This window comes from Orycteropus afer, unplaced genomic scaffold, assembly GCF_000298275.1.
Source record: "Orycteropus afer afer isolate SDZICR_OR568_19922 unplaced genomic scaffold, OryAfe1.0 scaffold00008, whole genome shotgun sequence".
NCBI lineage: Eukaryota > Metazoa > Chordata > Mammalia > Tubulidentata > Orycteropodidae > Orycteropus > Orycteropus afer.
This window is the reverse complement of record NW_006921595.1, coordinates 3559859-3570414: the sequence shown is the minus strand read 5'-3', so window position 1 is coordinate 3570414 and position 10556 is coordinate 3559859. Positions and strand designations below refer to the sequence as shown.

The following is a 10556-nucleotide window of genomic DNA, read 5'->3' as shown; positions in this document are numbered from 1 at the left end:
CGGCCAGTGATGTTGCTAAGTACCCTACAATGTACAGGACAGCCCCTCACAACAAAGAACCACCTGGTCCCTCCCAAACATCAACAGTGCCGCTGTTGAGAAAGTGCTCTAAATGCTTGGTGAAAATGACATTTAGTTTTATCTGTGCCTAGTACTCACCATGGCATTCCTCCTAGACTTTACCTTTACTGTTCATCAGCTGACCTTTCTGAAAATCATCCACAAAAGCAGATTAAGACTAACAATGGCCTTTACTGAGTTACTTCCTAGATGCCAGGTCCTAGGATAAGGACTTTACCTACATTATATCACTGTTGTTTCCATTTTCAGAAAAGAACACTGAGGTTCAGTATGTTGTTGTTGTTATGTGTCATCAAGTTGGGCCCCGACTCATAGCGACCCCTCTTTGGGTTGCCGAGGCAGTGTCACTACGGAAGTAGATTGCCCAATCTTCCTTCCGAGGAGTGGCTGGTGGGTTTGAACCGCTAGCCTTCTGGTTAGCAGTCAAGTGCCTTAGGCACTATGCTACCAGTATGTTGTACATGTATATAAATATTTTAACAACAAAGGTGGGAATCAACCCAGTTATCTAACTCCAAAGCTTTTGTTCAATTCACTAAGCAACTGCTTTGTATTCAAAATTCCATTTTTCATTATGAGAATTTTTCATCTTTGACAAAAACTATTAAATAGTTTTTAAATAAATATAACTTTGTAATTATGGCCATCCATCACTTGGAGTAAACTTGATACATGGATTTTAAAAATGTACTGAATTAGTCAAAAGGCAGAAAATAAATTTACTTCTCATATTTTAGCCTCAAAGTTAAGAAACATTCTTTATTTTTGGAATATCCAGATCAACACATATTATGCTTTAAATAAGAGATGTAGGTAAGATGGTAAGGAAGCTGGCTCTATCACTCACTTGAAAACCAAAAACCAAACTCCATTGGCATTGAGTCTCACTCAAAGTGACCCTCATTGGGTTTCCAAGGCTGTAAATCTTTATGGAAGTAGAATGCCTCATCTTTTTCCTACAGAGCAGGTGGCAGTTTTGAACTGTGGACCTTCTGGTTAGTACCCAAATGCCTTACCCACTTTACCACAGAGTTCCTTGTCACTTACTTGAGGCACTCATAGAAAAAAAGGAAAAAAAAAAAAAAAAGCAACATTCTTAACATTTACAACATTATTCGTTTTCTATTGCTTTGCAACAAATCAATACAAATTTAGCAGCTTGAAACAGCACTCACTGATTAGCTCACAGTTCTGTAAGTCAGAAGTCTGGGCATTGGGTTCTCTGCTTAGGGTCTCCCAAGGCTGAAATCATGGTGTCAGTCAGACTGAGTTTTCATCTAGAGGCTCCAAGGAAAAATCTGCTTTCAAGGTCATTTAGGTGGTTGGCAGAATCCAGTTCCTTGCAGTTATAGGACTGAAGCCTCTGTTTCTTTGCTGGACATTGGCTGGGGATTGTGCTCAGTATCTAGAGGCTGCTCTCTGGTCCTTGACACATGGCCCCCTCCATCTCTAAAGCCAGCAGTGGAGAACCTCCCTCCCATCAAATCCCCCTCATGCTCTGAATCTCTCTCCAGAAGGAGACTTTTTAGGGACTCACCTGATTAGGTCAGGCCCACTGAGGACAATCTCCCTATGTTAAGTTTATAACTCTTCGACAAGAAAAACTGCAAAAAAAATTTGCTCCACAAATGTTCACTGAACTGAATTGTTTTAAAAAAATATGAGAAGTTTTGACATTAGGCAACTGTTTAACAAAACAGTTGTCACAGAGTTCATTCCAATTTATGGTAACCCCATGTGTGTCAGAGTGGAAATGTGCTCTGTAGAGTTTTCAGTAGTGATTTTTTGGAAGTAGATCTCTCCACTTTTTTTTTGCAAGGAACCTTTGGGTGGATTCCAACCTCTAGCCTTTTGGTTAGCAGTTGAATGTGTTGACTGCTTGCACCACCCAGGGCCTCCCAGGAAGTTGTTACACAGAGCACAAACTTCTATTTATGAATAACCCCCAGCAGGAGAAAAGATCAGTTGAGAAGCATTGTCCAGGATGCCTTTGGGTTAATCACTATCCTAATCTCTTCTTTCACCAAAGATTAAGTACAGTTTCTATTTCCACTATGGGAATGCCGCTTTACTAAAGTAAGTCAAAGGAAAAATAATTCCCAGAAATTTGCAAACGATTTTCCGGAATACATCTATTTCATTGTGTAAAGGGTATGTGCAATGGATTTTATCTGTCATGAGCTAATCTCCCAGCTCTTTGAGGAGGGTGGGGTCACATATTACTCATATTTATATTCCCAGGGCTAGAACCATGCCTGGTTCAGAGGACATGTTTTAAAAATAAAAGCTGATTGACTGTTTGTACAACGAATGCTATTTAACGTGTCTCTGCTGGTAGTCATTAAGTCCTGCGGGCAAAGAGTCTAACGCATTGTCTACAATTGAATAATGCCTGTCCGCAACAGGCAGGCAGCAAGCATTCAACAGGTGCAATCGTTGGGCCATGCACTCGTTTTAAAATGTACTTTCAGCTCTTCCAAACTAGCAATTGATCATTTTAGGCTATGTGACATGAATTGAGGCTGAATGTTAAAGCTAGTTTTATGAGGCTTAAAAAGAAAGAAAGAAAGAAAGAAACGGCTTTGTTATTGGAAAGAAATTACATCTCCATCTTCCATTCCAAACGGACATAACTATCGGTGTCTAGTTTTCTGGTAAAGAAAATACCAGAAAACTGGTAGTTCCTTAACATCAATCTGAGAACAGAGCTTTGATTTCTGGAAAAAGAAAAGCTCAGTTTTCCTTAGATTTCCTCATCTCCTCCATTGCTAACCTCAGACAAAGTACAAGTGATCTACAATTCTGTAGGCGCCCACTGCATTTAAATCACATTCAGGATAAACGTTTAGCCTACTTCTAAGTTTAGATAAACGCTATTACCAAACCAGGCGCTCTCGCCAATTCGCCGCAACCTAGGAGGCTAGGTGGGGCACCGCCAAAATGTGGCTCGCGCCGTGACGTCACCGGGCTCACAAGCCGCAGCATTTGTCCAGGGCTCCGGCGATTGGCTGGGGGATATGACGTCACGGGCCGGGGCGGCTCTGCGCTCGCAAGGACCCCGGGAACATTCCGGCGGGTTGGAAAGAAAGGGGGGCGGGGGCGGGGAGAGAAGAGAAAAGCCGGAGGAAGTGGTGGCAGACGCCGCCCGCCGCGCCCCGCGCCCGCTGCCAGCTGGTGCCGGTCCTGGTCGCGCCAGCCTCCAGGGCGGCCCAAGGGGGCGGGTGGGGAGGCGGGGCGGAGGAGGAGCCGCGACCACGGCGCCGCACCGTCCCGGTCGTCGCCTGCCGCCCAGCTGCACCCAGCATGTAAACAGTCCCCGGCGGGAGGTGCCCAGGGACCGGGAGGGAGCGGTGCTGCCCGGCCCGAGGCCGCGCCCGGCCCGCCGCCTGCCCGGAGAGGCCGCGCCGCCCGCCCGCGCCCGGGAGGAGGGCGCCGGAGCAGGAAGGGAGGGAGAGGGGCGGAGGAAAGGAGGCAGGCAGACAGCGAGCGCGGAGCTGAGGGAGCGCGGGCGCGGCGGCGAGGATGGATTTCCAGCAGCTGGCTGACGTTGCGGATAAATGGTGCTCCAACACGCCCTTCGATCTCATCGCCACCGAGGAGACCGAGCGCAGGATGGATTTCTACGCCGACCCCGGCGTTTCCTTTTACGTGCTGTGTCCGGACAACGGCTGCGGGGACAATTTTGTGAGTACCGGGGCGGGGGGAGGGACCGCTGAAGCCAGCGGAAGTGGGGAAGCTCTGGAGCGCCACGGCCCCTGCCCTGCGTTCGAGCTCCCGCGCGGTGGGGGGGGTCGTGAGGCGCCAAGTTGGGGGGGGGGCGTAACCGGCTTGACGCCGCGTATTTGCTTCTTGCTCCGCCAGAAAGGCCCTGGGTGAGGCTGGGTGGGCAGCGGGCAGGGGCAGGGCGTGGGGAGGCTCGCGGGGCGCCCTTCGGCGCTGGGGAGCCGGACTGCGGTGCAAGGTGTAGCATCATGTGGAGTGCATCCCCCTTGGCCCGTGCGGACCCTCTTCCTATAGCGCAACCTCACAGCCAGTGCGTGGCGCTTGGCTTGTAGTATCCTGGGGATATCCCCGAGTCGCATTCGCCTGGGCTGGGGCGCACGGCCCTTCCCGGAGCATCCCTAGTCCAGAGCTTCCAGCACCCAGCGTCCCGTCCGGGACAGAGAATCCCATTCCTCTCTTAACGCGCAGACACTACTCCCCGAATTTCCCCGCCTGGAAAAAACGCCCAACCCCACCCCGTTTTATTGCCTGCGCTGCATGTTTGGACACAAAGCCTCTGTCCACACTAGCGATGCTCGATCTCCTGGACCTTCTTTGCAGTATTACACCCCGGATCTTAAAACCGCACGCGCGCGTGCGCACACATCTCAAAACACACACACACACACACACACATACACACGCACGCACGCCTACCTCTCCGACCCCCTTGGTGGTTCCAGTGTTCTCTCCGAGCTACTAGCGAGGTGTGTGTGACCCTCGTGGATTCTTTTGGGTCAAGGCAGCGGCCGCCGCCCTGCCAAAACCCTTTGGTTTTTCCAGATGAGGAGGAATTCCTTCACCACGCACCTACCCAGGGCTCAGAGGAACCCAGACTTTGAACTGTGGCGTCCACACCTTCAACTTTGCTTTCTGCATCCACTTGGGATCTTGGCACTGGCAGTTTAGGAAGAAGATGCGGAAGGCAAGGGAGTTGGAGTGGGAGATGCGGAGACAGAGCAAGGCTGGCCCTTCCTTGTAAGGCTTGTAAGGACCGGGGAAAATAATGGTCCCCAAATGTAAGATGGAGACTGCTGTGGGCTCGGGTTACCGTGTGGTCACCGGCCTGAGCCTGGTGCTGCTGCTGTTGCTGTCCCTGCGGACGCGGGTGGGGCTATGTGGAGGAGCAGGCTCTTCGCTGGTTCCTCCGGTGGGAGTGAGACAAAGCCGGCCACAGCCCGTTCACTACGCGCCTCCAGCTACCCATGGGAAGTTCCCTAAAGGCGTTAGACTTAAAGATTACCTTTCTTGATCCCAAAGAGATGAAGGTTTGTGTATGAGTGGTCAATAAAGCAGTCTCCTCCTACCCACTGCCCATCCCTGGGAGGAGAAGAACGCTGAGAATAGCAACACTCGAGAAGAAGGATGGCCTTGGATGACAGCCAGCTTTGAGTTGTGTGTGTGAATCTAGACGTACTCCTTCCCCCGAGCTCAGTTTTCAGGTCCAAAAAATGGATGTAATGAATATCAGTGCCTAGGTGAACAGGTAAATAAAGCACCTAACAGTCCAGAAGCACAGTGAAACTATAAAACAAACAGACAAAGCAGCACAGCAAAACTTTAAATAAATAATAAAAACCCAAACTGGTCGCCATCAACTTTATTAGGACTCATGGCGACCCCATCTGTTACAGAGTAGAACTGTCCCATAGGGTTTTCAAAGAAATGACTCCAAGAAAAGTAGGTGAATAGAGGAAAACTTGAGGCTGTTCTCTTGCCTTAAATATGTATATCAGACATTCATTCTTTTTTTTTTATTAGGATTTGGGTGAAGATTTACAGAGTAAATTCACTTTTCATACAGCAGTTCACATATACTTTGTCTCATGTCATTGACCAAAATTTACAATGCAGCAGCTCCCCTCCCACTTCCTCCCCATAGTTACCTCCTCCCAGTGTCCATCCCTTCATACTCTTCGAGAGGCCCATTGTCTGCCAACCCTGTATATGATCTTGGATACACTCTCCATTTAGACATACATAATTGTTTAGCTTGTTCACCCATCTATCTGTCCCTATACCCATGTTTGCTTTCATTGACAACTCAGTATTGTATTTACAAAGGGGTTCATATTTGTTGTTTGTACTGCCCATGTAACTCTCTCTGTCTTTCTCATCCTCAATGCTGCCATATTGGTCACTCACATTTGGTACATTGCCCTTCTCTTCACCCAAATCAATATTTATCTCTATCTATCTAACAGCATTCCCTCCCCTTCCCTCCCACCCCTGGTAACCAACAAAGAAAATGTCCTCCAATATATAAACCTTTCCTTAACTTTCACAATAACGGACTAATACAATATTTGTCCTTTTGTGACTGACTTATTTCGCTCAGCATAATGTCCTCCAAGTTCATCCACGTTATGCGGTGTTTTGCAGATTCTACATTATTCTTTAGCGTTGCATAGTATTCCATTGTGTGAATGTACCAAAGTTTGGTTATCCATTCCTCAGTTGTTGGACATCTAGGTTGTTTCCAAGTTTTGGCTATTGTAAATAGTGCTGCGATGAACATCGGCGTGCATATATCTGTTCTTGTTATGGCTCTCACTTCTTTAGGGTATATACCTAGTAATGGGATGGCTGGGTCAAATGGTATTTGTATTTCCAACTTTTGAAGGAATCGCCATACTGCTTTCCACAATGGTTGTACCATTTTACAGTCCCACCAGCAGTGTATGAGAGTCCCAATCTCTCCACAACCTCGCCAGCATTTGTTATTTTCTGTCTTCAGACATTCATTCTTAAACATCGTTTGTATTAGGTCTTTTTTACTTCCTTAGTGATAACGCCTTGGAAACCCAAGGAGGGGTCGCTATGAGTTGGATCCGACTCAATGGCATATAACAACACCACCATGCCCTGAGCAGTGAGTAAAATGTTTTAAAGTGTTCATTTGCTCAGAAATGGAACAGTTAAGAAGACAGAAAATGGATGAGGAAATAATTCCTTGGATAGACTGGAACATTCTCAAAGTTTCTGGAGGCTGTAATGGACAAAATGCCTTCCATGAATCTCTTCTCAGCCCTCTCCTTGAACCTTCCCAGGCCAGGTTTGTGAAGCTTTTACTTCTCTCTAGTTAAGGAACCCAAGGAACTCTGGTGGTGCAGTGGGTAAGGCATTTGACTGCTAACCAGAAGGTTAGTGGTTCAAACCCACCAGCTGCTTCGTGGGAGGAAGATAAGGCAATCTACTTCTGTAAAGATTTACAGCCTTGGAAACCCAATGGGTGTTACTGTGAGTCACAGTTGGTTGGATGGCAGTGGGTTTGTAGTTTAGGAACTCAGAATGATGCAAGTGGCCTATCCCTGTTCTGTTCTTTTTTCCAGGAAAATCTGTTAAGCTTTCAAAGATTAGAGATGAGTGGAGTCCTTGTTACTTGATTTGTTAACAGTAAGAATTAATATCTACATGTAGTTGTTATGTGCCATCGAGTTGGACCCGACTCATAGTGACCCCTCTTTAGGTTTCTAAGGTGGTATCGCTATGGAAGTAGGTTGGCCATCCTTCCTTCCGAGGAGTGGCTGGCAGGTTTGAAGTTGCTGGTGGGTTTGAAAATAGTTACATAGCATTTCTCATTTTGCAAAGTGTTTTCACTTCATTCATTCATTCAGCAAACATGTAGTGAGAGCTTACTCCAGGCCAGGCCAGGGTTTTCTAGAATACAAGTAGGGTCTTTGCCCTTGTCCTCCTCGGGCCATTTTATCCATCAAAGAGGCAGTGTGGTATACTAGTTAGGAGCACAGGCTCTGGGTACCCCAGCTGCCCATTCTAACTGTATTTTGGGGAAGTTATTTAACTTCTCTACTCCATGGCTTCCACAACTTTAAAATGGCAATGAAAGATAATACTAGTACCTCCCCACAGGGTTGTTTGAGAACAGTGCTAAGTTTGTACTAATTACTCTAAATAAATAAATAAAGTAACTCACGTTACTGTAATTATCTCTGTAAATGTCTATCTAGTAACTCAGACCAAAAATATAGGAAATGCTCTTGACTTTACTCTTTACCACTTAGATCCAATTCAGAATTCTGCCAGTGTTACCTACAAATTATATCCTATATCTATCTATTTATCTTCACCCCTGTGCTGTCAGACTAGTCTAAGCCACCAGCACTTTCCATCTTACTGCCTAACTTGTCTCCTTGCTTGTAATCTCTTCTACCCTCACCTCCTGCCACCTTAAGCCCATCTCTACACAGCAGTCACTCTGAATCTGTTTAAAATTTAATCAAGGTCATGTCACCACCATGTCCCACCTTATCTGAACTGACTTCCTATTATTCTTACAATAAAACCTGAACCCTTGCCCTAGCCTCAAGCCCTCCACATGAGCTGCCTCCTGCCACCTCTCTAGCTTCATCTTGGAACTTTCTTCCTGCTACACTGATCTTTCTGGTTCTCAGTCATGCCAAGCTCATTCCCACCTTAGGGCTTTTGCACTTGCTGTTCCCTCTACCTGGAACACTTCCCACAGTTCTTCACATGGTCAGTCAGGCCTGGGACAAATCTTCCTGATCACACACTCCCTCACTACCCCGCCCCCCTTTTTTATCCTTTTCATAGCACTCATTAGTACTTGTTCCCGGTTGGTTTCTACCTCCCACTAGACTATAAGCTCCATGAGAACAGGGACCTTCATCTGTCTCATTTATCACTGCATCCCAATGCCTAGAACAGTATAGGAATGTGATAGTGCTCAAAACACGTTTGTAAGAATGAGTGGATTACAATGTAGAAGACAGATGTTAAATTTCAGAAATAATAGCTGCGAAGGAGAATAATATAACTTGCTTATGGGCAACTTACTGTTTATCAGATACTGTTCTGAGCATTTTGCACATCTAAATTCATTTAATCTTAGCAATAATCTCACCAGGAATCCTGTATAATTATCCCCATTGTACAGATGAGGAAATGGAGGCACAGTGAGGTTTACTAATTTTCCCACAGCTAATGTAGAACAACTTGAACCATAGTCTTATACTGAGTACATAATATCACAGGAGTGATGGCAGGGGACGGAAGCCAATCTGTGGGTTTAAACACATCTTCTTATTGGGCCTCACAAAAATTACCTTGAGGTAGACTGGTGAAACCTCCAGCACTGTGGCCCCTAGTCACCCTTTGGACCTGGAATTGAACTCACTTTTGTGGCTTCTTGCAAAACAATAGGCAGCTGTATAAGGTGAACATTTACACCAGGTAGGTACAGCCCTTGGAACAGTCATTCATGGGAGATCAGAAGGACAGCATTTGTGCAGGGAGGTAGCTCAGAGGACAGAATCATAGGAAAGAAGGACACAAGGAAAAGGTAACCACAGGGAGGAAGTGGGAAGAGAGCTATTACATTATGGAGATTATAATCAGTATCATGAAACAAAATGTGTAAGAACTGCTGTATGCACAATGAATTTGCTCTGTAAACTTTCACCCAAATCACAATAAAAGAAAAACATTCCCTGAGGTAGGTATTTTTATCTCCATTTTATCAGTAAGGTATAGGTGAGGAAATCAAGGCTCAGTGAGTGTTAAGGGAGTCATCCAGGACAGCACCACCAAAAGGTGACTGAGCCAGTACTTGAGTCCAGGTCTCAGACGAGTCCTTTGCACCATGCAGACTGCCCCACAAGCAGGATCAGGCAGGTAACTCCAGAGGCGCAGAAACAAGGACTCCTTTTTATTTTTCCTCCACTTTGGCAGTTCCTAAGTCCCTTGAGCACTCTTTCCCCTTCTCGCTTCAGAGACCACCCTTTCCAAACTCCTGTTCTAATTCAGTCCTCTCTTTCTGTACAACCCACAGTCCTAGGCCAAAATGAGGCTCCGAGTGCCCTGTCTGTCGTGAGAGTTCAGGGGCGAAGCTACACCTGTCTTCAGGTGTGATAGGGTGGGCTCCAATGCCCTCTGGGCTCCTGGTATTGGGGGGAGGGCCTTGAGCTCACAGACAGGCTGGCTCTTCTCACTATTCAACCAGTTGGAGGTCCTGAGGGCTCTGTTAGCTTGAGGAGTAGGGTGCTGGCAGCCACTCACATGCCAGACGGACGGACAGAGGGACGTGTGTGTATGAGCACATGAGCACTTACACTTGCTCTTGGGCATGGAAGCATCAGCTGCTCTCCTTTCTTGTCACAGGTCAGGAGAAATGAGCTCTATAAACAAAGAGCATGGCCCTGTCAGTGGTGCCTGGGCACTAATGATTGAGAGGGACTCATTTATTGTCATACCTTTCCTGCCACCCTCAAAAAACACGTTTGAATCTGAAATTGTTTTATAATCATTCTTCAGTACAAAAAAAGATAGCAATTGCTGTAGTTAAGAAAACAGTGTTTATTTACAGGACTGTGTGGTTTAATGCGTGTATGTGTATGTTCCCTCATTTGTGATCTAGGGATGGCTCTGTTGTTAACTGTGTGATCAAATAACACTCTTTTTCATTTTTGGAAGAAGAAATATAACTTGTTTAAATGAGGTAAAATCATGTTTCTTTGCTGGTGTTGTCAAGAGGGAACACTGTCTTACCTGATTTAAACTCTAACTTCAGTTTCTTCATCTGTCATATGGGCATGATCATACTTACATTATTATTATTATTTATTTTTTTTTTTTAAATTTTATTTTGATTTGGGTGAAGATTTACAGAGTAAATTCACTTTTCATACAGCAGTTCACATATACTTTGTCTCATGTCATTGACCAAAATTTACAAT

General features: G+C 46.0%; 1 protein-coding gene across 1 annotated transcript in view; it reads left to right on the top strand.

The window, feature by feature from the left end:
- Window positions 1-3603: 3603 nt before the first annotated feature.
- Window positions 3604-10556, top strand: part of MTURN (maturin, neural progenitor differentiation regulator homolog) — a 39893-nt gene continuing 32940 nt past the window's right edge. The window contains exon 1 of the mRNA XM_007945497.1: window positions 3604-3765. Coding sequence (XP_007943688.1) covers window positions 3604-3765 — 162 coding nt within the window. The remainder of the gene's footprint in view (window positions 3766-10556) is intronic.